Below are 26077 nucleotides of genomic sequence, written 5' to 3'. Positions count from 1 at the left end.
TACACAGGAATTTCTGAAAAATTAAAATAAGACTAAGGAAAGATTTTATAAAGGCATATAAATAACAGCAAGGCTATCTCTCTCTGGGCCATCTTTATCTTAGGTCTGTATCTGTGTCTCTAACAAACAGTAACAAGAATTTGTATAGGACTTAGGAGATGGAAGTCTCAAATAGACAGTTTTCAGAGACATGCAGTGGGCATTTTTTAAAAAATCTGCCCACTTCATCCCACCCTCCTTGCCACAACCACACACAGAAGTCATTCTGTTTGTGACTCAGAAATGGTGAATCCAAACTCATTCAATCTGATGTTTATGGGGTGCTACTAAGTGTGTGCAGGCACTGTATGTGCAATCCTGGTGGCAGAAGCCAAGGAGAGCTCATTCCCTTGAAGAGCTTACAGTATTAAAATGAGAAGACAGGGGGCCAGCCTGGTGGCGCCGTGGTTAAGTTCGCATGTTCCACTTCTCGGTGGCCAGGGGTTCACGGGTTCGGATCCCGGGTGCGGACATGGCACCGCTTGGCAAAAGCCATGCTGTGGTAGGCGTCCCACGTATAACGTAGAGGAAGATGGGCATGGATGTTAGCTCAGGGCCAGTCTTCCTCAGCAAAAAGAGGAGGATTGGTAGTAGTTAGCTCAGGGCTAATCTTCCTCAAAAAATAAAATAAATAAATAATAAAAAAATAAAATGAGAAGACAAATAGCAGAGTAACAGCAATGCAAACAATGACTATGATTAGCATTGTAGAAAGACCCGGAACACATGTGACTAGAGGGAAAGCTTCTGGCTTGGAGGAGCAGCACAAGATGCTGGGGAAGGTCATACTTACATCGGGACAGACAGCCATGGGGAAGAGGGCAAAGGAATATTCTATGCACGGATCGAAGTGTGAGCAAAAGCAGGGAGGTTGCCAGGTGCAAAGCACAGACCTCTCTATGGCCATCACACACACACACTTCTGTGACTCTTGCCTGACACTCCCAACCCTGCTGCCCTGAGGTCTGGGGCTGGGGGAAGGGTGAGGGGTGGGAGATATGAATCCTCCTCTCAGCCTGGTCATTTGAAGGTCCCTCGGGGAATGGATATGCAGAAGCAAAGAGAGTGAATAAGGCAAAATAATAAACCCTTCTAGCATTTGGCACATGCGTGCAGACACACACGATTTATGGTTTTTTCTATAAGCTTTTAGTGTCACCAGCGTTTTCACACTGTTAGATAAGAAAGTCTGTTAGATCAAGGACTTATCCCACCTTCCTTTTCTATGACACAAAACAACTCTCCATAATTTGACTAGGATATCATAATTATGTTATCATTTTACCAGCAGTAGATTGAACATCTCTATATATCGTGAAGAGAACTGTCTCGGCTTGTGGCTAATAAATCATGCTAACTGTGAAAGTGATTTCATTCCGGTGCAAACAAAAAGCAACCACTCGGAGAGCCATCCTCGGAATGAGATACAAGTCTTAAATCAGCCATTCCAAATCAGCTGTTATTTAGCAAGTGTTTGACAACTAAAGGATGAGAGAACTTTCAGCATTTGATTTTGTTTTAGAAAGAATCATAGTGTCTTACGGAATTCCCAGAATGCACTGCAACACGTGTTGTACGGTTTTTCTGGGGGTCATTTACATGAAAGGAAAACTCATGGCATTTACAGCATTGGATCCCCTCCGTGCACAAACATGGAAAGAAACTGTTTCTTGAAACAATAACACTTGTGTGTGAGGCTCACAATGCTGCTGAAGTTATGCCAGAACGATACAGTGCAAGCAACAAATGCATGCAGGTGTATGCAAGCTGGATACATTGCCAGTCCTTGGGAGGGCAGGCTGGGTCTCTCCCTGTGTCTGACCGCTAGAGATCCGCTGCCAAGTGGGAAGGAGAGCCAGGAGGGCTCCCTGAACTTCGATGACTTTCCTCTCTTAAGCACATTTGCACTATGACCTCCTGGAGGTAAGATGCACTGGCTGCTTTGCATCCTCAGTTCTGTGCCTAGTGCAGCATCGCCACATTTAGAGAGGCACTGGATGGATTCAGAAATATGTTTAAAGATAATAATGATGATTAGAAGGAATCAGTGCAAAGGGAGAAACTAGGGGCCAGGGGGAATTTTTCAAGCAGCAAAAAGAAAGCAAGACTGACTCTCCCTCTTCCCTCACCTGAAGAAAGAGAAATACAACAGTCTCTGGCCAAGGCAGCCTCTGATCCCTCAGGAACAATGTGCTCAGAGGCTGGGTCGGAGGTGGGAAGCGGGGAGGGCCATTTGGCCTCATCTTTCAAGTGAGGGGTCTCTGGGCCACTCTCTTCTCCAGCTTCTTCCATGCAACATTGCATTGATTTCTTTCCGGCACAAGCGCTGCGTTTTGGAAAATGCAGTTAGTACCGGCTTTTTCAATAGGCTGATGTGACTAATTTTGGAATTGCCAAGAACTTTCTGATTTAGAATCAATAATCATTTTGAGCATATGACGACAAAAATACGCTAGGAGCATCCCCATCCTGTTTTTCCTGCTGCAAAGATCTACAAAAGGGGTAGACCAGGCCTGATGATTACTGGAATACTCCAGTGAAAATCTACGATACTGATCCTGGTGTTAAAATAACTTGAATGGGGTCGTTCTGAGTTTCCTATCTTATTAGTTCCTTTATTTCATTCCGAAAAATTGTCAGACGTTTTCCCCTTGAGACCTGATACTGCTGTGATGATTAAAGTGTTAATATGGCGTGGACTTCATTGAATAAACACTGATTCCACAACAACCATGTTCCGGCATTGGGGCTACAGGGACATATAAGACTGTCCTCAAGCTTTGTAGGGGGAGAGATACAGAAGCTCATCAGAACAATAAAGTGTCCCAGGAGTTAAGACACAGGTGTGTTCGTGTGAGCGCAGTGAGGGAAGGAGCAGCCGTTTTTATTGGAGATCCTGGAGCGGCTTCACTGTCGGATTACATGGGAGAAGAGTCAACAAAGAGGGGTACGCCAGACAGACGATGGTGGACAAGGAGCAGGACACGGCAGGCACGTAGACAGGAGAGCCCAACCTGCTTCGGGAACAGCAGGCAGCGCGACGGCTGGGGTGTGAAGGTGGTCCTGAGGGCCGAGCAGGAGAAAGCATCCGAGGGACAGGGAAAGGCTCCTTCTGGAGGCCTTGGACGCCTTTCTAAGAATTTGGTTTTAGCCTTAAGATAATGGCGAATCAGAGAGGACTTACACGAGGTGGGTGATGTCGATTTTGAACACTTAACTTGGGCAGCCAGTGGGAGACGGACTTGTGGAGCGATGGGACTCAAGGCAGACACAGGACCAGCACAGGGGGCTGCAGTAAACCTAGCCAGACAGGATGTGGGCCAGATTTCTTGGGATGGAAGGAAACACTGTGGAGCACACTGGGACATACAGGCAGGTTTCTGGCGAAGTCAATGATGCTTAAATTAGGCCCAGGTCCTCTCCAAGGCCCTGAGAGGGGACCTAGCAATGTGTTCGCAGGGACATGGTTTTTCCTAAATTTCCAAAGTCAGATATTTTTGTATTTTTTCTTAGAAAGATCCCTCCAAAACAAGATCCACCCCTGCCAAGAAGCCTCATTCAAACACGGGGAGATTGAGGCTTAGAGATGTTCGATGTCAGTTAACAACAGAGCAGGTCAGGCAGACGAAGTGGGACAGAGAATGCAGACGTGTTGCTTTTTTTGTTTTTAAAACTAAATGATCTATGGTACATTGTCAATGTGAAGATCAAATAGGGACAAAGTCTGGAAAAAGACTGCTTCTGTGAAAACATCCCCTTTCTCCATTAGTGCCATGCTCATTCAACTTCTGTCCTTACATAACAGTAAATTATTTTGCTCTCAGTGTTAAACAAATAACCACAGCACAAATCCTTGCAGACCTTGTCTGACTGGAGGATTTCAATGTTTTACTTTTATCATTGTAAAGCCAAGGGCAACTTCATAACTTTTTTAAGGGATGTGTGTGTGAAGCTATTACATGTAGGGATAAGCTAAAAGAAATGGATCCCAGATAGTTGTCCTTTCAAGTCAGGTGTTTTGTTGTTTAAATGAAATTCTTGTTTGAGAGCTAGAGAAAGGAGGAGCAGGGAGAGGAGGGGGAGAAGGAGTGAATCCGGGTACCTGAGGGTTATGGTGGATAGTCAATGAGAACATGACTGCCTTTTGACCTTGTTCTCAACACAGACAAGATGAAGAGAAGTTAATCTCGTCAATATGCTGTTTTCCTGTTTAACTTGAGGGGTGACTCAAAGGTCTGGAGGATTTGTGAGCTGCTTTTGCAGAAGAAAGAGAATGCCTTTGGGGAGGTTCGGATCACCAGCCGATGATGCCCAGAAGTCAGATTGCTCAGGGGCTTATAGGAGTGACCCGTTTGTTTCTCCAAAGCTCCTCCTCCCAAGCCACTTAGCTCTATAAAACCCCCTGCTTTCTGCTCTTGTTAAGGCAGAGTTGAGAGAACCCATCTTCCCACCTTCTTGTTTTGGCCAATTCAAATAAAGCTTTCTCCATCTCCAAGCACCCATGTCTCAGTGAGTGGTTTACTGTGCATTGGGTACACGAACTTGAGATTAAGAGGTTCGGTATCAGGAGGAAGAAGAAAAGAAAAAGAAGAAGAGGAGGAACAATATAGCAACGCAGTGGGGTGGAAAGAGCACTGGACGGGGTGTCAGAATATGTGAGTCCATAAGCTCTGTGGTCCTGGTAGACAAATCTCCGAGCCTTTTGAGGTCTTGGTTTCTTCTTGAGTCAAAAGAGAGGCTCAAATTAGATGCTCTAGCAGGTCTGTTCTTATTCTAAGATTCTAAGTTGCATGTAAGTCAAATCTGATTTAATATTCACCCAAGGAGTTTCATTTTTACCAGTTTGGCTGTTTCCTAAAGGAGCTACACCTATACTTGGCTTTATTAGAATATTCAATATGCTGTTCCCATTCCACCTCTCAAAAGAAACCTAAAAGTCAGCAATCTTGCTCTCTTGTCCTGAGATACAAAATTATTCAAGCTTAGAGTTCCTCGGCCGGCTGTCTCCTTCCCCTTCCATCACCTCCTGCCCCAGTGATTGGTTGCTAAGCCTCTTCTATATTTCATAGATGTTGGCAAGTTGGGTTCTCAGAAATAAAGTTCAGAGGGGAAAATGAATTGAATTATGCCATTTCTTTCACCCCACTTATTTCTAAGAGCACATCTGAATGCCAAAGCCTTTCAAGGAGCAATGGATGATCACAGAACCTATTGGCCCATTTTACACAGAGCACTGGCTATTCAATAAAGGAAAGACCCACAATACATAAGGGAAGCCTCTTGCCCAGACTGAACCTTCCATACCATCAATTAAAAATGAGCTCCTTCTTGTCAAAATGTCATAGCATTAGAACATTTTAATATCATTTTCTGAAGAATGGGTAGCAAGAGAAAATTTTATTGCAGATTTTGCAGAGTGATGTTTTAAGAGCATTTTTATATCAATAACGCAGAGCATCCATAACTTAACTAACACACCACGCTTTTCACTCTGGTCAGGGTTTTTGTGAGCTCTTCTTTAATGTTTAGCAATAGATTTATTTTCTCGTCCATGCCCACCATGAAGGGAGCAGGGATAGGCTGCAACATTGCAGAACAATGCCTTGTAATCTCTGGAACTCTCATGGCAAGTTTAAAAGAGACCTCATTTCCTAATTGACCATTCATTTCCCCTACTTCCCCCAGACCTCTCACACACATTGTAGCAGACGCAGTCAGCACCCCGCCCATATCCCATTGGCACTTAGTTCCTTAATTAGAAAGCTTACTGGAAACACGTGCAACTCTAAATGGAGGGCTTTTTTCTGACAACGGGAGTAAAGGTGCAAGAAGTGCTGGAGAGACAATGCCCCCTGAGGCATCATTCAACCTATAATGGAGAAGGAGTACGTGAATACCCACTTTGCACGTCTCTAAATTGGAATAACTTTAAAGCGTGTTTGCATCCGGTGGTAACTGACTTGCTAATACACTCTTCACTGCCCTCCTTCTCTTTTCTGTCATATTTCCCCAAACCTCTGCTAGTATTTCCTGAGTATGCCCCCCAAATAAACTACTTGAACTCAAAATCTTATCTCTGGGTCAGCTTCTTGGAAATCCCAAACCAAGGTCCAACACATAGTCCCCATATCCACTCAATGTTCTGAGCTTATAAGATATTGGAATGGAAAGGCACTTCACAGACCTATTAGACAACCCTGACTGCGCTGATTTTCATATGGAAAAACAGCTCCAGACAGATGGACCCTGAAGTCACACAAGCACTTAATGGCAAAGAGCAAATACCCCGAGTTCCCATGACGGCTACTCTGAAAGTGAGTCTTAAACCTGGTTAACCACCCAGGACATTTTAGAACTAAAACACTACTTTTAGCAGAAGTATGTCTTGGGATTTGAATTGAAGACTAGAAAAAGTCCATGGTGATATGCTGAGTAGAGAGTGCAAAAAAAAATGAAGAGGATGATATATTCTCTGAAAGTGACAGGAGTAATAGAGAAAGGTATTATTATTATTAGTCAAGGAAAGATGAGAATATGTAGGAAAATCTTCATAAGAGCTAAAGGTACATCCCATCCTCTTCAACACCCAAATACTTGCCACTCAATATTTTTAATGTATATTTTTAAAAAATATGTGGTTTGGAAGAACAACCCCTCAGAGCCCTGGACCCTTGAATAACAACAGATAAGCCCCTTTCTCCATATTGTGCTTTTGGTCAACACATTCAAAGCTGCCTCATGGCCTCTGGTTTTTCTCTTCATCTGTTGGAATTTGGTGCCTCGACTTTGACAATTTACAGCAGTTTCCTTAGGGGATAAACCTAGAGGGAAATGGACGCCACAGAACCTTTAAAAAAACAAGACACTGGCCTATTTACAAAGCGCTTCGTGAAGCTCGCAGTTGTCTTAAATGACACTGTAGAAGAGAAAGCGTATTTCAAAACAGTTATGAGCAATCTAAATATTATTCTGCATGTGTTTGTTCTCATTTGTCCAAACTTCCACATTCTTTTGGCATGAGATCTCTCTGAGGGCTTGACCTATTAAAGCAATCCTGCAATTTATCAACTAATAATAATACCTTCAAAGGAAAATAATACGCTTAATGGCACATCATCAAGTTTTTTATTTATTTTATTCCTCTAACATTTCAGGAGGGCAGCACTTAAAATTGGAGATAAATAAATAATAGTCTGATTTGTCTTGATTTTGGTTGTTATGAATAAAGAGAAGCTTTTGAGTTTATGTTCAAGGTCAAAATATGGAAGACTACATTTATTCCAAGACTCCTTTCAAACCTAGGTTTCTAGAGCAGGAGTGTGGTAGGCAGAATAATAGCTCCCCCAAAGATGTCCACATTTTAATTCCTGAACCTGTGGATATGTTACCTTCCATAGCAGAAGGGACTTTGTGGATGTGATTAAATTAAGATTCTTGAGATAAAGAGATTATCCTAGATTATCCAGATAGGCTCAATGTAATCATAAGAGTCCTTATAAAAGGGATGCAAGAGGGTCAAGTCAGAGAAGAAGGAGATGTGACTACAGAAGCAGAAGTTGGAGTGACACCATCACAAAGAAGGAACCACAAGCCAAGGGATGCAGGTGGCCCTGAGAAGCTGGAAAAGGCAAGAAAACGAATTCTCTCTGGAGCCCCTAGGAGGAACCAACTCTGCCTTTATCCCAGTGAGACTGATTTGGGTCTTTTGACCTCGAGAACTGTGAAAGAATACATTTGTGTTGCTTTAAGTCACCAAATTTGTGATTACTTATTATAGTGGCAACAGGAAACTAATACAAGAGTATGTGTAAATATTACTGCTGTATAATCTACCAAACAGTTCAACCCCATGCTGTGTGCACTAATTCACCAATCTCAGGGCAGCAGGGTGGAGGAGAAAGAGCAAAGCCTGAGATCAGACATCCCCTGAGTTCCAATCCTGGCTCTGCCACTTACTCTCTGTGCTTTGGGGGAAGTTACTTCACCTGCCTGAGCCTAATTGCTTCATAGGTAAAGCAGTGGTTGTCTGTATTTCGGATCCAATAGAATTACATTTCGATTGCAACAGCAATGAACCATTCAGACAGGGTAAAGTTTCCAGTAGGTTATCGTGAGGTCGAAGTGAGATAATATGCGTAAGTTGTCTACACAGTGTTTATCATACAGTCGACGCTCAATAGAAGTCAGTTGTCTCCACCTCCCCTCAACCTTACACAGCAGAGGTTGTGTATGATCCCACAGGGCGCTTTCTAAAGTGCAGGTGTGTGAATCTACACTATTAGTCCTTTCCTGCCTCAACTGGGAAAACATCAAACTCTCTTAGCAGGGTTTACAAGATGCCCTTCTATTTTAATAGCTTTACTAAGACATAATTTATGTGCCATAAAATTCACTCATTTTAAGTGTATAATTCAATAAATTCTAGTATATTTACACAGTTATACAACCATCACCACAATCTAATTTTTGAACATTTCCAACATCCTGAAAGGAAAACAGGTGCCCATTTACCATCACTCCTTATTTCCACCCTCGCCCTACACAACCACAAATCTATGCCCTGTCCCTAGAGATTTGCCTCTTCTGGCCATTTCATAGAATCATACATGGAGGCTGTTTTCCTGGCCATATTTACCTCTCCAGTCTCACCCTTTACCAATCTCCCACCCTACCCCGACCAGCAATGACAGCAAAAATAGAATTACTTTAGCTCTTTGAGTTTTCACAATTTACTCCCAAGTACACTCTTCAGAGATATGGAGATATGGTGAAGAAGAATTTTGCCATTATTGTTGTTTTTGTCATTCTTAGATTCATACCCATGGACCACCCATAGCATAAAATGGGAAATATTTATATGGCAGCCAAAATTTTAATTCTTTACAGCCTGACATCATCACACTACTAGCAAAAGAATGGAGTGGGATCAGAAGGCTTTTTGGTGGATTAAATTTAAAATTTAAAATATCCTGTGTACTTAAATCCCCTTCTTTTGAGTTTAATAGTTAAATAACTTGATATAGTTACTAGACAAATTGGGTCTGCATCCATCTGCCAGAATAAACAGTGATACATCTTTTTCTGTGTTGCCATAGTTTTATCAGAAGTTAGAAGTGACTTTAAGAAGTAACTGCAAATGTTGGCTAATTATCGTGAGAGAGAGAAGTTCAGCTTCAACTAGGCTGAAACTGAAATCGTTGCATTTGGCAGCATTCTCTAATATTTAATTACCCCAACCACAGATAGCACGTTCAGCTACTGAGGGGTGCACTTCGCAACAGACTCATCCAACTGTATTGGGGTACAGTTCCAAGCAGAATCCGATGCTCCACAGAAGTCATATTACCTTTATTTTATGCTGGAGGCAACTGGATTGAGACATCTGTTCTTCCCATTTTTAAGGCAATTTTTTCTCTTGATGGTTTTTTGTGCAGGATTCTTAGTTCTTAAATATGCGTCTAAGTACTTGCGCATATGAAACATTTTTATTTGAGTATCACTGTTGGGTGTACCCATAGTTAAATCCGTGCTCGCCTACAAGGGTAAGCAGGGAGACCTGCTATAGAGGTGAGGATACAAGACAGGTTGCTAAATTTTCAAAGCTGAATGTCAATGCTACAGTCAGCACATCTGGAATCTAAAGCATTTGGCTCTTTCTTTTATCAGCAAAATAGAAATAGGCACTTAAGGCTCTTGCTAGAGAAGTCAAGTATGAATTCACTGCAATCTAACACCCACAAGACTCAGGCAAAACATCTGATTTTGAGAGAGGCAGCCTAGAAACATTAACTCTGTTTTTCCAGGTCAGAGCTTCTCAATGCTGGCGGAACCTTAGGACCACCAGGGGTGCTTTAAAAATACCTATGCCCAAGTCCCACCCAGAATGTTTGATTTAGAATTTTTTAAAGGCTTCCCAGGGTCAGGAACTACTATTTTAGAACCTTGCTTCTTCAAGCGTGGTTCATGGACCAGCAGCATGAGCATCACCTGGGAGATGGTTAGAAATGAAGTACTGTGAGGCCCACTTCAGACCTGCTGAATCAGAATTGGTATATTAACAACATTCCCAGGTGATTCTACAGCATTTGAAAGTTTGAGAACCACTTTTTTTAGAGGGTTCCATGACCTTATTGTATTGACAAATCATCAAAAAGCAGCACACCAGCAGAACTCGCTGGTGAAATACCTTCATTGAGCTCCAGTTTCACGATTTGCCTGAGGATCAGTATGGTCCATTAGTGTCAATTATGCAATTGTACATTTTCCCTTTATATACCCAATATTCCTTATGCAAGAATTCATGCAAAAAAAGTTATTTTACATTTTAATGACAAAGAAAGCTCATGTCACCAGATGAATTTAGTTACTACTTTTACATAATTTTAAAGTCTGCAGACAGTCTGATTCATGAAAGTCTAAAAATTATAGATGTTTTATATACAGTGGCTTGATGGTACTCCTATTTCACAAACTAAAGCTTTGCGGAGGCCACAGATTTACACAATTTCAATAATTATGTAAACTACTTCATTTCTTTGGCCATGAATAATGGTCCACAGGAATTTCAAGAGACAGTATCCTTGTTAAATCATTGAAACACATCCCCAAGTAACCATTAGTAGATGCACCTGGAATGGTCTCCACTTACAACTGTTCTTTAGTACCCATCTCATTGCATTCAATTGCAAGCCAGTGGCGAGAACTGGGAAGAGCATACAGTAGACGATCCCAAGTGCGGACCTGGGACCTTGTGAGAAATACAAGTTCTCAGTCCCACCCACAGCTATTGAATCAGCAAGCCTAGGGGTGAGGCCCAGCTGTAAGTGTTTTAAGAAGCCCTCAATGATTCTGATGTATAGGGAGTTTGAAAACCACTGGGAGCAGGAGGTATGAGGTGGGCTCAGAGACTTTTCATTTCTAAAATTTCCCGGGTGAAGCTGATCAGGGAACTTACGTTAAAAACCACCGATGAAGAGCAATGAGAGAGAAAGCAGCACAAACAGTATTTTATTTAAAGCCATTTTTGGAGGATTCAATTCTGAAAATTTTAGTTCATTAAACAAAAAACTCAAAAATAAAGAGAAAATTTTTTTTCCTGTTCCTGGAGTCAACGTCTCCTCTGAAGCTTTTTCTAAGCTCATTTATGACACTCTACTTTGGGTTTTTAAGGGCTAAGTTACTAATATGATTCCAGTAGAGAAGTTATCTCCTGAATTATCATGTACAAGTGGATTATGGTGAAAAGGGTATGGCATTCCATGAAAGGAAATGAGTTTGAGTGGAAATTGTGGAAGCCAGTAGTCACCTTGCCCTTGGGTTATTTTCCCTGAAGGATTTCTATAATTCTAGTGAGTGGAGACAGACACATAGCACAGATTCCCCAAAGGCATTATAAAGTCAGCTGTGCCAGATTTAGAAATCTCAGTATCCAGGGCTCTGCCCCCCACATCCAAACCCAGAACCTCTGCCCAGGCATCTGTTAGTTCTTGGCAAAACAGGGCTTCCTGTTTTCAAGCTAATGTTTTAAAATGGCTCATAAAAGGTACCTTGGACATAATTAGTCCTTGCAAAGCAATATTTTGATGATTAAACTATAAATGAATCAGAAACATATGGAGCGAATTTCCCTCGGTTTTGGCAAAACACACTTTGGACTCTATTCCATCGCGAATATTTGAAAGATGGTTTCGAGCGTTTGTTGAATCTAACATGGCTTCCCTTTTCCCAGTTCCCTTTTACGCCACCGCAGTTTAAGAAGAGGACAAAGATTTCTTAAGGTTTCTTTGTCGTAGCTTTTGTTCCTAAGTTACCAGATCTCTCTACAAATGCAGAATTTATTCACCTAAAAGTTACAGTTGACTGAGTATATAGTACAGTTTCCAGCTGCACTGCAACTCGCTCTCTTCTGGTTTCAGAATAGTTCAAGAGGTTTCTTTCTAATTTATAAAGGAGGAGTTTCAGCCTTGAGTTATTTCAAAGAAGAGGAACTCTTGTAGGTGAACTCTTTTCCACTAACCTACAGAGATTCAAGCTCTCTGTTCTCGCATCCTCCGGCATTTGAACACTGCGGGCAGAGGCGCTGTGATGGACAGCCACGGCTCGGAGAGCACCTTCTGTGTGGTCAGGAAGAATGCTCACCTTCCCCACATCGCAAGGGGGCATTTTAGAAAGCAAGAAGGAGCCCAAGATTCTGATAGGAGTTTTTTCCCTATTGTATACTGTTAACATGTTTTTGAATATAATAAGCAACTCTGGCACTTTTTAGATGAAACACCATCTGCATTTGGAAACCATTCCATCCCCGGGCATAGCACTACTACCAGTGCTGTGGAAATAAGCCTTAATATCTAAGGGTCAGGGGAATATTTAATTTTTAATATTTCCGGGACATGGGCAAATAAGTCTCAGTGATACAGATTTGGAAATTTAAAGAGAGATTTCATATCTTTAAAAAAATGATCAAAGATAATTGATATCTAAGATGAAATGTAAAACAAGGACCATGACTTTTTAAGCCAGGTTATCCAAATCTAACACACAAATAGCATAATCATGCTTTCCTCTATTAATGAGCACAGCTGTAAATAACTCATAGCTCTGTTAATGTGAAATGCAAGAGTGATTGGAAGAATAATTCTTCTTAAGTAACATGTATTACATCCTAGGAAACCTTGAAAGGTTCAAACTTTTTTATTAAACAGCACAGCATAACACAACATGTCCAATTTCTGTAGCAATCAAATAATTTTAACCACTGCTTTGCAACATAAAAAAAAAAAACAAAAACCATAACATAAAAAACCTAAAGGCTAGGAGAGAGGAACGACATTCTTGTGGGAGAGAAGAATTTGAAAAAAAACATGAAGGTAGGAAACTATGCGGTCATAAGGAGAGAATATTAGAAAAAATAAAATTATAAACAAGAAACTAGAGAACAAGATAGAGTATCATTAATGCTAATGCTTCTCCCCTGTCAAGATCTCAAATTCCAAGACTTCTGTCTGTGGTTACAACCTCCGGGGTGATTCTGCCTGGTTTGAATTCTCTGTTCTGTTGTTTACAAGCAGGGTGTCCATGAGCAAATTACTTTACTTCTTTGAGCCTCACTCTCCACATCTGTAAAATGGGCACAATAGTCCCTACCTCGTAGGGTTGTTGTGAGGGTTAAATGAGATCATTTAGACAGAGCCTCTCAATAGCACCTGGAAGATAGCGAGCACCCAAAAATAACAGCCGGCATTTCTGTTCTCTAGCCACAGTCCCGGATCCCTGCAGCACCTGCTGCCCACCCTCCCTGCAACCTTGGCCTCTCAGGCCCTCCCGGTCCAGCAGTTGATCACCTCTATCCAGCTTCAGAGTCTTCTTGGACACCTTCCTCCTCGGCCCTCCCCCTGCAGTCAGTGGCCAAGGCCTGGTGATTCTCCTTCCTAAACCATTTATCATTTACCTCCTCCCCTCAATTCTTCATCGCTATCACCTGGTCCAGGCCCTTGTTACGTCCTTACAAATGTATGTCATCATATTATGACATTCCAGTCTGCCAGACCGGGTTTCTGCCTGCTGGCAGCCTTCAGGCAAGATCCTTCCCTCTCCCAGCCTTAGTTTACTTCTCAGTGGAAAGGAGACAACTAGTGGATTCTTGATAGTCACAGTAGCCCTGTTCTATAAAGCTGCTGTGAACCGGATTAGTGACCACAGAATCATGGCTCCCAGGGGAAACAGAGGGTGAGGTTCCTGTGAGCCTCTGGTCACACAGTTTTGAGCAACTGGTCAATTTATACTTGTCTTATGTGTGTTTCTGTTTAAAGACACCTTATTTAGTATATACAGTTGATTCATTAACCTTGAACTCATGGCCAACAGCACTATAACTCACACCTGAACAAAGCTTATCACCATCATACAATATTTTCTCTGTAAAGCACATCGCGGCCTCCTTGCACTTAGGAACACTAGACAGTACGTCAGCACTACGCTTGGGGAGCATTCCACGCAGCAAAATCACCAACAAAAAGCAGAAAACCGCAAAAAACATGACACTCAAAAGACCATGAAAATGACGCTTAAAACGTATGAGAGCTGAGACAAAGAGGCAGAGCATCGCCTCCTTCAGTTTCAGCTGGGAATATACGCGTGGTGCAACTAAAGTTTTTTTTGCTGCTCTGCACATGTCCATGAATGACTGTGAAAGCATCGCGAGTACTGATTTGGGGGTTAAAAAGAAATTTGAGCAAGTAAGCGAATTTGCAAATACAGAGTCAGTGAATAATGAGGATCAACTATATTTGTACCTACATTGCAAGTTTGCCGTGCAGATTAAAGCAGATAATCTAAAGGAAATGCTTATAACTACTAGGCACTCAACAAGTGAGAGCTACTTATTATTATTATTAATTACTATTATTAACCATGGTTATGTTCTCCACTACTGCAATAGCACTGCAACTGATTGGTGCCCTCACCATCTCTCTCCATTCAGCCCACCCTACACATAGTTTTAAGCTCCAACCATGTCCTTGATACTCAAAATCTTTCCAACGTACCTACAACTGGTCGCTTTCTTTTCATCCCCTCCTCCAACAAAGCTGGCCGATCACCACGCCTCACGCACAATCCAGGCACGGCTTCCTCTATGCTTTTGCTCCCCACTTACTTCCTCTCGACTGTTGGGAACGTCCCCTGCCTCCCCATCCCCCCTCCTCCCCCTCCATACTGAAATCTATCTATTCAGCCCTAAAGACTTGTTAAAAACATTTCTAAAGCCTTTTCTAGCTGGAATTAATATCCCCTTCTTTTCAACTTCAAAACCATTTTTTTTTGTTCTCATGAAGCTGTCATTTTCTATACTTTATTAAAACTTTTATGTACATGTTTTATTTCCCTAAATAGATATGGGCAGATCTGATTCATCTTTTCTTATTCTGCAAAACTCTTTGCACAACACCTCGTCCTTAGTTCAGTAGATAATAAGTGTTTACAGATTAAATACAAGAACAACAACAACAACAATCCCGAGGTGGGCATTTTTTGTTTTATCGAAAAAACCACATTTTTATTTGAGAAATTCTATATATGAACAAACCAACTTAAATAAGAGTTCCTAATTCATGTTCCTAATTTATATGAAGGTCAATAATACTAATACTAATCTTCTTAAAGTTTTCTTAAAGTCTGGTGGCTGGTTCCTGAGTGTTTGTCCTTATCACTCTCAGCCTTCAGCTCCTTTTTTGGGCAAGTCATGGGCCTTAAAATCAGGGCTAAATAATACAGGCACCGACACATTCCCAATTACATCATAGTTTCTTTCAACAGCCTCTTTCTACTAACCCAAACAAGAGCCCTTGACACTTGGAGAGAACATTGCATCCAAATTGCTTGAAGTTTGGGCCAACTAATTGAGCACTAACCCATTACTTCCCCTGCCTGTGAAACGGATCCTGGTACAAGGAGAAACCTGTCTAGTGCTAATGGACTGTGTTCTTGTCTGTGCTGAAACTGCACAGGAGAAGGATGAGGAGGTTGATCCTGATGCTCGGGGAACTGGCTCTTCCCTCCTGGGCACTGGAGGCACTCCTTATTTTTAAAGAAAAAGGACAAAACAGGCTGCTTTACAAGTTACTAAACGTATGCCTCTTTGTTTCTTTCAATATAATTTTTTGCCACCAGTCATTTTAAGAAGAAAATCAAGGTACATGTCTTGCTCACATGATTTCCCCCTTATGTCACATTTTCCTGTGTGGATCCAGCATGTAGACTGCTAACAGGGAGCTGGGATGTACCCCCCAAGAGTGTGAAAATGGTCCAGCTAATGGTCCAGCTGAGAGTGGGGAGGAGGAGGAAGCAGCGAGCATGCTCACCCTCATCTATGAACACCTGCGAATCACCTGCTCCTCCCGTTCCACTTTCTCTTTCAGGCCTTCTTATGTCTGTGAATTTAGAATAGCTGTCAGTTCCCCTGTGCTTCCCATATTTGTGGGGACATCTCAGCCATGAGCTGAGTCTGGGATGTCTTGCTCTGCAACCAAAGATCTGAATTTAGAAAGAAAGCGATGTGTAAATATCACTTAAATCACCTTCCTCTCTACTCACACATTCTGTGTGCACATGTGTATACCTGTGTGTATTTCAGGTAACCATGTCACTAAACATCACAGTTCGTACTGAATGGGAACAGGGAGAGTTGGAGACTGAGTGAAGAAATGGTGGGTCTGGCCTCATGGCCTAGTGATTAAGTGCAATGTACTCTGCTTCGGTGCCTGGGTTTGGTTCCCCACATGGACATACACCACTTGGCGGCAGGTATTTTGTGGCAGCAACCCACATACAAAATAGAGGAAGATGGGCATGGATGTTAGCTCAGGGCCAATTTTCCTCAGTGAGAGAACGAGAGAAAGAAAGAGGAGGGAGGGAGGGAGGGAGAGAGAGAGAGAGAGAGAGAGAGAGAGAGAGAGAAAGAAAGAAAGAGTGAAAAGTATGTGTGATCATGCTGAACACAGAAGCACAGAAGGAACTCAGATTATAGGATCAGTTTCTGACTTCCCTTAAGAGACAGATATTGAAAGGAAGTGAAAAATTATCCAACGAAATGCCATAATCCTTTTGACCGCAAAGGAGCATCTAATTCCAAAAAACGTTAAACCCATCCTCCAAGAACAGCTGTCACCATAGAGATGCCATCTTGCTAGGGACAATCTGCTAGTTCTTTGACAGAACATCTAGGTGGAAATCAAAAAAACAAGGTCCTCACTTTCCCTCTTAGTTGAAATACACCAGGAAGTCAAGCTTCTCTTGAATCTGGGGCCAAGTCTATCAGGCTACCTTCCATGGCATCTCCCCACGGCAATTGGGAGATGTCATTTTCCCGCATGGACCTGATAAATTCCTAAAATGAGACTATACCTTTCAATGAGTTTTCTTAATTGGTGGATATTATAGGCTGAATTGTGTTCCCCCAGAATTCATATGTTGAAGCCCTTACTCCCAGAACTTAAAAATGTGACTGTATTTGGAGATAGGGCCCAGAAGGGGGTAATCAAAGTTAAATGAGGTCATATGGGTGAGGCCCTAATCCGATAGGACTGGTGTTCCTACAAGAAGAAGAAGAGACAGCAGGGATGCACACACAGAGGAAAGGCCATGTGAGGACACAGCAAGAAGGTGGCCATCTGCAAGCCAAGGAGAGAGGCCTCAGGGGAAACCAACCCTGCCCCACCTTGACCTTGGACTTCCAGCCTCCAGAACTGTGAGGAAACAAATTTCTGTTGTTTAAGCCACCTGGCCTGGGGTTTTTTCTTATGTCATCACTAGCAAACTAAGACAATAGTTATTGGTTATTCATTAATTATTGTGTACTATCAAGAAGAAAATCCTGTTTTTTAATAACATACACATTCCTTCTTGTCAATTTTCTTTAATCCTAAATAGTTACCAACACCTGTGTGATAGGCCCAGGTGGGGTTCAGGGTCCCAGCATTGTTGGGGGGGAGTACTCTAAGTTTCCTGCCATCTCTTCAGTTTTGACACAGTAGCTCATTTGTTGGTCTCAGTAGCCCTGAGAGCAGGGGAGGAATTATTTTGTCATTTTACAAACGAGGAAATAGACTTAACTGAGTGATTAACCCAGGGTAAAGTACTGAACTTAACAACCAAGTCTTTCAACCCCACTCTCTCTGCTGTTTCTCCCACAGTCCACTCATCTTTCTTTTTCCTTAGCATTATCGTATTTCCAAGTTTGGGGTGTTTCTACATTTCATAATTTGTTTCTTTGTTTTTGAATCTTGTGTCTTATTTTTCTATAATTCCACCGGATTCTTTCTGTTTCTCGTCATTTTAGGCTTTCACGTTGTCTTTGTGGGGGATTTCTCAGAAGGAGACATGCTACACTATTCTTTACTCTGCCATCTTTAGGACCAATCCCAGGGGGATCTTTGTATTCAGTTAGTTTCCTCGAGAAGCCCAGGCCATACCTGGAGGACCTTTTATGAAATTCATTCTCTTACCCCCTTCCCTGCAGCTGTGGATCCTGAATTTAACAGAAAGCTGAACACCTATAGAATGCAAAAGACATCTTTGCCCTTCAGATTAATTATGCACCTGTCTTTGGACTTTATAGTAGATGGTCGGAAGTTTGCTTTATGGGAAGCTTTAAATCGCCATGTTAGGAGACTGCAACGAGCAAATAAAAATGCAGTCCTTCGTGGGCTGGACAAGGGTGGAAGACTTAATTCCAGAACATTCTGAGGATTGTGAATGTTGATCTAAGGTTGCACAACAGATTCTTTGCTCTCTGGCATTTAAAAGGAAAAAATAACCTGATTTTTCAAATATTTTGTGGTCACTGGGTACCATAATTGATACCAATAATAATAGCAGTTATGTTTATTAGGTGCTAACTATGCCAGGCACCGTATTATGTGCTGTTCTATTCATACAGTGTTTTATTTACTTCCCATACAATCTATGAGGTAGGTATTGTTACTATCCAACTTTACAGATGAAGAAACTGAGCCTTAGAAAGGTCAAGAAACTTGTTCAATGTCACTCATCAAACAGGTGGCAGAACTGGAATGCAAACCCAAGTCAGTCTGAACACAAAAAACTTATGCTTTTAACCAAAGTGTCTACATTTCTATGAGGACAGGATTTTCAAAAGCCATCCTATTTCATATCTTCTGATGAGTTGTCCCATTAACTTTTGAACTGTCCCAGAATGGACGTCCAATTTTGCATCCCAACTGCCTTTCCCAGGCTGACTCTCCCACTGAAAGTAACACAAAAATCCTTTGTAAGACCAAAAGTCCTGGTTCTTGGTGTGGAAAATGTGGGCACCAAGATTTAGGCAGATCACCAAATTTTAGAGAATTAGAGTGCAAGGCAATACACTCAACACTAAAACTATTCCGAGCCTCTCATGCTATCTTCCGAGATCTGGAAGGCACTGATGGGTCTTGCAATGTCTGGATGTCATCCTTAGGAATCCGAGTCCTCATTATATTATTGAAGTGCATAAATGCAGGTTTTCCAGCAAGTTTCAATGGATGGAAACCTGGATAAAAGGAACGTACTGTGTTAGGTTATTAATTATTTAAGCAGTGTTTTCTTGAGGGACTGCCATTGCCTGCAAAGGGGGCTCCACGAGCTGTTCTCTTATATCATGAATATTTATAATATTATACTATCTATATTTAAAATGTGGCCTTTCATTAGAAACCTCATTATGCTATGCCTTTTGATTCGGTGGTCATCATTTAGTTTTGTTTGCTGAGCATCCAAAGAGATGAGAGTGATAGGGCGACAGTAGAGAGAGGACTCTAGAAATTCATGATCAACAAAACCTTTTTGATTCCCAAACATGGTCCATGATCTCAAAGATTTAAGAACCACTGATTCAAGATCATTTTTATTTGATAGCCAAATATCCACATGCAGTGATAACCGTACCACTCTAAAGAGTTGTTTATATCAGACACATTCAACTCATATAATTTGCCAAAACTGGGAGTAAGGCAGAGGTGGGGTGAGGGGCAGCAAAATCTGGAATATGTCTTTATAGGCATCCTTGTAAGCACATTTTCCCTTTGGTCCTAACATCACCTTATTTTGTTTAGAGCACCTCATGTGGCCAAAATAATAGCAATTAGAAATGAACTCTTCCAAACTAATGCCTTGCCTCTTTCTCAGGTTCTCTGGGAGTCAGTGAAAAAAAAAAGGAATCCATTGTAGTATTTCTTATTCACCCCAGCAAGCTGTTATCAGTTCCCACTTGATTTTTATCTCCATGCCGCAAACCTCAAAATGCCACAGCCTGAGATGGGACCCCGTGGAACCGATGCCTTTATTTATCCTTCCACGTTCCCAGCCATCTTTCTTTTTTATCGATCACTTCTCCCTGTGCCCACCTCCCCTGAACTAACATTGCCGATTTGAGTTTTCCTGTCCTGTCTCTTTAAGTCAGAAACTTCCTGAGGTTCCTAAGCTGCCGGGCTCAGCAGGCGTCCAGACTCCCAGCAACTCTCCATTGCAGTGAGATTGGCGAGCGAAGCTCCCAGGTCTGAACACCACCACCAGATTCCTTTCCATCTCCTCTGACTTTGGAGCATCTACACTGACACCAGTGGGTTCCAAGACATCCTAGGAACCGGGTCCAGGAGTGAAAACCAAATCAATTGATATCGGCAGCTCCAAAAAGGGAAAATTCCCTAAACAGAACAAAGCGTAAAACCAATACAAAATCCAACTAACAAGTACACAAAGAGCAATAAAATTCTTTAGGGCTCAAATGCCTACCTTACAGATTCCCCAAAGCTCTTTACTCACACATGTATCCTCCTTTCTGGGTCTGTTTTCTGGCTCGCCAATAGCTGGGCTTTCTTGGACTGAGCGAGTCTCCTCAAGTGTCGGGCTCTGAAATCCACATGCTACACACGCCCATACAGTCGTTCGGTGCCAGGCAGCCCCTTCGCCTTCCTTCCCGGCCCTGGACCAGCCCGTGCCAATTCCCTGACGGCTGACCCACTCCTACATGGCATGGAATGGGGAAGGGAAGGGAGCCAGCAGGAGTTGGGGATCTATTCAACTCACTACGGACCGGGTGGCCACCCATCCGGGGTGGAAAGGGTCCATCTTATCCTTTTCCTAACCTGAAAACCCCTCCACAGATGGTTTCTCCAGCCTCGTTCAAATCCCAGAACAAGTTGGCAGACTCCTCCTGGCGTTCTCCGCAGGCACCCAGACCGCTCCGAGCCGGCAGCCCCCAACTGGCAGGACACGGATCGCCTCTTACCTTCACAAAGCCCCAGTTCTTAAAAGCCTGGCTGGAGTCTCCAAGGAGTCATGCGTTTTACTTGACATTGGAGGCAACCAGTTTGAGGAGCAGGGTGCATTTCGAAATGAAACAGAAAGTAACCCGGTGATCCACACGAGACCCCGACTTGTACTTGGCCCTCGGCAGCAGCCTCTGCGTGTCTTCGGACGCAGCCCGCACGCCCAGCTGTTCCAGCCCGGATAGAATACAGAGGAAACTGCAGCTTGGAAGTCTGGAACTCACGGCCTGGGCTTTTTTTTTTTTTTTTTAAAGAGTATTTGTTGAGCTTTTTAACATGCAGTTTGTCTCCTTCTGCAGGGAATTACTCAGTGAGCCTGTCATCTGACTCACGGCAGCTCCATTATATAATTCAAACTATGCTATTCGAGTTCTGATCAGGAAACCAAACTCCCCTCCACTCCCCTCTTCCCAGCCTGACCCCCTCCCCCTGCAGTAGGGGGGGAGGCAGAGAGGGAGACACTTAAAACACCAAACAATGGCAATTAACCTTTCTTGAAACTTCAGGAGGAGGGCTGCATTTTTGCAGCGTATCTTTATTTCCCTTTGGTCTGATCCGACTTGGGTGGAGGACCCCCTAAATGCCAGTGCTGAGTTAGCAGGGATTTCTCCAGAAGTGACATCTCCAGATGTAACTGTAACAGTTCCCCTGATTTCCTTTTAGGGTAGCTGTCTGTAGATTAGATAAGTCGCTGAATGGATTTTCAAATGAGAGAGTGAATCATCAGTTGAAAAGCCTCACACGGATTTATAACACATGTGCAAATGAAGTCTAAAACCTAGAATGTTGATTCCTTTTGCCACATACCTAAGTTTGGTGAAATGCCAAAGGGATAGACTGAGTTGAGGGGTCTTTGACCAACCCACCTGCCCTGACTCTGATGGTGATAAACCCTCCCCGAGCTGCCTCAAATAAACATAGCATCCAACTGCAAACTGCCTGCTTGCTGTGCAAATATCTCTTAAAGGCCAAGCCCCCAGCCTCTCTTTCAACCGTGTTGAAATCCCAAGGCCAATCCACACGGATATTTTGAAGCCACCACTGTCTTGGGTGAAGGTAATAAGAATCATTTCAGTCTCTCCCAGTTGCCCTTTCTTAGTGTCTGTCATTTCTGTCCAAATGATCTCTATCAAGGGGCAAGCATGTTAAAACACAGAATTGACCCATGAGCGACAGGCTCTTTGAGAAACTTAGATGGCATAAATGAGCATGACACTTAAAGCATCATGAAACACAAAGATCAACATAAAAAACTCCAACCTGTTCACTTTTTCCGTGTCTAAGCCAGGATAAACTGTATGCAGAGGGGGCTCTGGGCTCCCAGTTTTCTCCCAGCCAGTGGAGACTTGTTGCTGAATATGGGAAGTACTTGAAAAGGACTGTGGAAGTTGATGGGAACAAATGCTAACATTGATCAATCTTCTTTTGGTTTTTCCTAGTCTGACCTCTTTTCTCCCTTCTGCATTCCCCCACTCATATTCCACCAAAGAACACTACCTTCTCCTTCCTGCCGTTCTCCAGCACTGTGAGTAATATCAGATACCATCACTATATAAACCTGTCTCATTAGATTGATACTGTGCCTTAGGAATAACCTTCAAAATACTTTGTAACTGTCCACATAGCCCCCTCTGAAGTAGGCATGGGATAATTACTATTCTCCTTATACAGACCTAAAGAAGCCAGGGACACCGGCAGGAATTAGATGTCAGGTCTCCTAGTCTCAGCGCTCTATTTTGCAAGGGAAGACCAAGATACACATGAAAAAAATACACATGTGTAAACCTGAACGACAGATTGATGTCTGTTTATATCTCTCCCTCCAAGTGTAGTAAATACACTATGTTAGAGCAGTCACTATGGTAACTACTTCTTTCTTAACGAGAATAAGGATATATAGTAAGATATTAGAAAAATCAGGTGGTGAGACCCTCTACAATAATGGGAAGAGAAGCAATAATACTAAATATAAATATCCTTGGTCTGTATGTAGTCATTAAATATTGACACTGCAAAAATAGAATTTCCTAGACCAGTGCTGTCCAATAGAAATACAACATGAGCCACATATGTAATTTCAAATTTTCTAATAGTCACATTAACGAAGAAAAAAAACTAGTGAAATTAATTTGGGCTATATATTTTATTTAATCCAATATATCCAAAATATTATTTCAACATGTAATCAATATAAAAATTAATAAGAAAATATTTTCTACTCTTTTCTTCATTCTAAATCTCTGAAATACAATATGAGTTATATGTATTTTACACTAACAGCACATCTCAATTAGGAATAGCTACATTTCAAGTGTTCAATAGCCATACGTGGCTAGTGGCGACCACATTAGACAGGCCAGTCCTAAACTATATTTGGTCATTTTTGGCTTGGAATTTGTTGTTTGAGTACACATTTGTCTATCCCTACTTGGAACTTTTAGGAAAATAAATTGCATGCATTGGGTTCTAGCCTTATGGCATAATTCAAGTGGTGTTATCTTGGGTGGAGCAAGAAAATATCAAATAAGCTCGGAATTGAAAGGCTCTTAAAGTTTCAGCTTCTTTCATGCCACCAGAGGATCATAAAGATTAAAAAATAAATCTCAGGTTTGTAACAAGTTCCTTACTTGGTTTTCCCCAATCGCCCGAGTTAGGAACCTCAGAAACATGCTGGATGTGCTTTCTACGTATCTCCTCTCTCTCCCTTCTCCTCACAGCCTCTCTAACAGACCTCCTGTCTCGTCCAGTCTACCTGTCACCTCTTCTCAAGTCCCAGGGCCTCTGCCATAACCCAGATATCCCAAGAACGCCTGCCTGGTCTCCCTGCCTCCAGTGTCTACCCATTCAAGTTGATTTTCTATCCTGCCTTCAGTGCAAATGTGCGTTGAATGCAGACATTTAATCATGTAGCTTCTCAGCTTAAAGTCTTTAATAGCAACCTGCTGCCTTTCAAATAAAATCCATACGCCTTGCCATGACACACAGGCGATCATAAACTGGCCTCCGGGGACTTGCTGGCCCATCTCCTGACTTAACTACACTCTCTTTGAGTTGCCCTCGTCTACATGCTTGACTGGGCCCTGATTTCCATGACTCTATGCCTTCGTTTAAAGTCTGCTCCCTCTGCCTGGAATGTCCCTCCTTAAAATACCTACCCCTCACCAAACAGCACAATCGTTCATGCCTAGCTCAATATTTACTGTAGCTCTTCTTGATCTTGCAGTCTAAGTTAGCAGCCCCCTCATCTATGTTTTCACACCACCTTTATAAATAGGTGTGTTATAACATTGATCACCTTCTATTATAATTATATGCCATGCTAGGCAAGGATTTCCTCAGGAATAGGAACCACATGCCATTTACCTTTGAAGTCTCCCTGGACGTAGGAGGATCTCAATAAATGCCTGAGGCATTCCAATACCCTTTCCTGTCCATTTCTCCTCCTTCCAACTGTCTAACCACTTGGTGTCATTGCCATCGCCAAATCACCATTGCTACTTAGCAGCCAATACTTGTTAGCAGTACTACGTACCAGACACTGTGCTAAGCATGTACATACATTTCATTTAATTCTGACAACAAATCTATAAGATAGGGACATATGGTCAATTTTTAATAGCTGTGGCATCTTGAATACCATCTTATTCTTTCAACCAGTGTTTTAAGCCATCCTTATAAACACCAGTTATGGCAAGCTGATGTGCGGTTATGCATCCAGAGAATACAGGATTACACACTTATTTGTTAAGTTATTTGTTAACAGGCTGATGCATGTGAGTTTTGTTTTATATCTTTAGTGTCTCCATCTCATTAATGCTTCCAGTTCCTAGTGGGCTGAGAAAACAGAAAACCTAATTAATAGTACTTTGTGCAGAGGAAGAGTAGGGTGTTTTTGAATAAGAGCAGAAGAAACCCTGCCACACGGACATCACAGGATGTCACATTTAGTTTTGTTACTCAGAGGCATTTTTGGCTTTATGTCCGGCTGTTTAGTTGTTTCCACATAATTTGGTTTAGTAATGCTTTAAAAAGTGGAGGGATCAACACCAAATGCTGGCAAGGGTGTGGAGCCACAGGAAGTCTCATTCATTGCTGGTGAGAATGCAAAATGGTGCAGCCACTTTAGAAGACAGTTTGATGGCTTCTTACAGAACTAAGCATACCCTTGCCATATGATCCAGCAACCACACTCCTTGGTATTTACCCAAATGGATTGAAAACTTACGTCCCCACAAAAACCTGCACATGGATGTTTATAGCAGCTTCCTTCATCACTGGCAAAACTTGGAAGCAACCAAGATGTCCTTCAGGAGGTGAATGGATAAATAAACTGTAGTACATCCAGACAACGGACTATTAGTCAATGCTAAAAAAAAAAAGCTCTGAAGCCATGAAAAGACACGGAGGAAACTTAAATGCATTTTACTAAGTGAAAGAAGCCAATCTGAAAAGGTTCCATATTGCATGCTTCTGACTATGATATTCTGGAAAAGGAAAACCATGGTGACAGTAAAAATATCAGTGGTTGCCAGGGGTTGGGGGGATGGAGGGATGAGTAGGTGGAAGAGAGGATTTTTGGGCAGTGAAACTACTCTGTATGCTACTATCATGCTGGATACATGTCATTACGCATTTGTCCAAACCCATAGAATGTACACCACCAAGGGGGAAGCCTAATGTAAACCATGGACTTTGGGTGCTAATGGCGTGTCAATGTAGTCATTGTAGTAACTGTCATTGTAGGCATTGTAATGATGTGTCAATGTAGATTCATCAGTTGTCACAAATGGAGCACTGTGGTGCTGACAGCGGGGGATGCTGCGCGTTTGTGCGGGTATGTGATTATGTGAGAACTCTCTGTGATTTCTGTTCAATTTTGCTGTGAACCTATAACTGCTCCAAAAAATAAAGTCTATTTTTTTTTTAAAGTGGAAGGACTAGAGAACAGCTTGCTCATGGGTGCCCAAGGATTGTGCTCACTGGGTTCCGGTATGACATGCAAGTTGTTTTCCTACTAGGCTATCAGTTGCTCAAGTTTATTAATTGTTTTCTCTGCTTTGTTTCCACAACACCTCTAAATAAATGGCAGTTCATGTACTAAGGGATTAATAAATTCTCTTTTAAATGAGATGAAGAGAAAATACGCTTAATGCTTCACATAATAAATGCATACTTCCACCCACATAAACAGCATAATAGCCTTAACGTCAACAGAA

At 42.1% G+C, this 26077-nt stretch overlaps 1 protein-coding gene across 17 annotated transcripts in view; it reads right to left on the bottom strand.

Annotated features, from left to right (window-relative positions):
- Positions 1–26077, bottom strand: part of PHACTR1 (phosphatase and actin regulator 1) — a 499921-nt gene that overhangs the window by 261501 nt on the left and 212343 nt on the right. Inside the window, exon 1 of one of the 17 annotated variants that reach the window (XM_070244109.1) lies at positions 20822–21449. The exons of 9 other annotated variants lie outside the window; for them this stretch is intronic. Coding sequence is in view for 2 of the 8 variants with exons in the window: in XM_070244103.1 (XP_070100204.1) it covers positions 20356–20359 (4 nt within the window). In the remaining 6 variants the exon portion in view is untranslated. Of the gene's footprint in view, positions 1–20325; positions 21450–26077 lie in introns of those variants that run through there. 7 more of the 17 variants (XM_070244105.1, XM_070244104.1, XM_070244106.1 and 4 more) reach the window with 7 other exon arrangements.

The sequence above is a fragment of the Equus caballus genome, chromosome 20 (genome assembly GCF_041296265.1).
Source record: "Equus caballus isolate H_3958 breed thoroughbred chromosome 20, TB-T2T, whole genome shotgun sequence".
NCBI lineage: Eukaryota > Metazoa > Chordata > Mammalia > Perissodactyla > Equidae > Equus > Equus caballus.
This window is presented reverse-complemented; position numbering and strand designations above follow the sequence as displayed.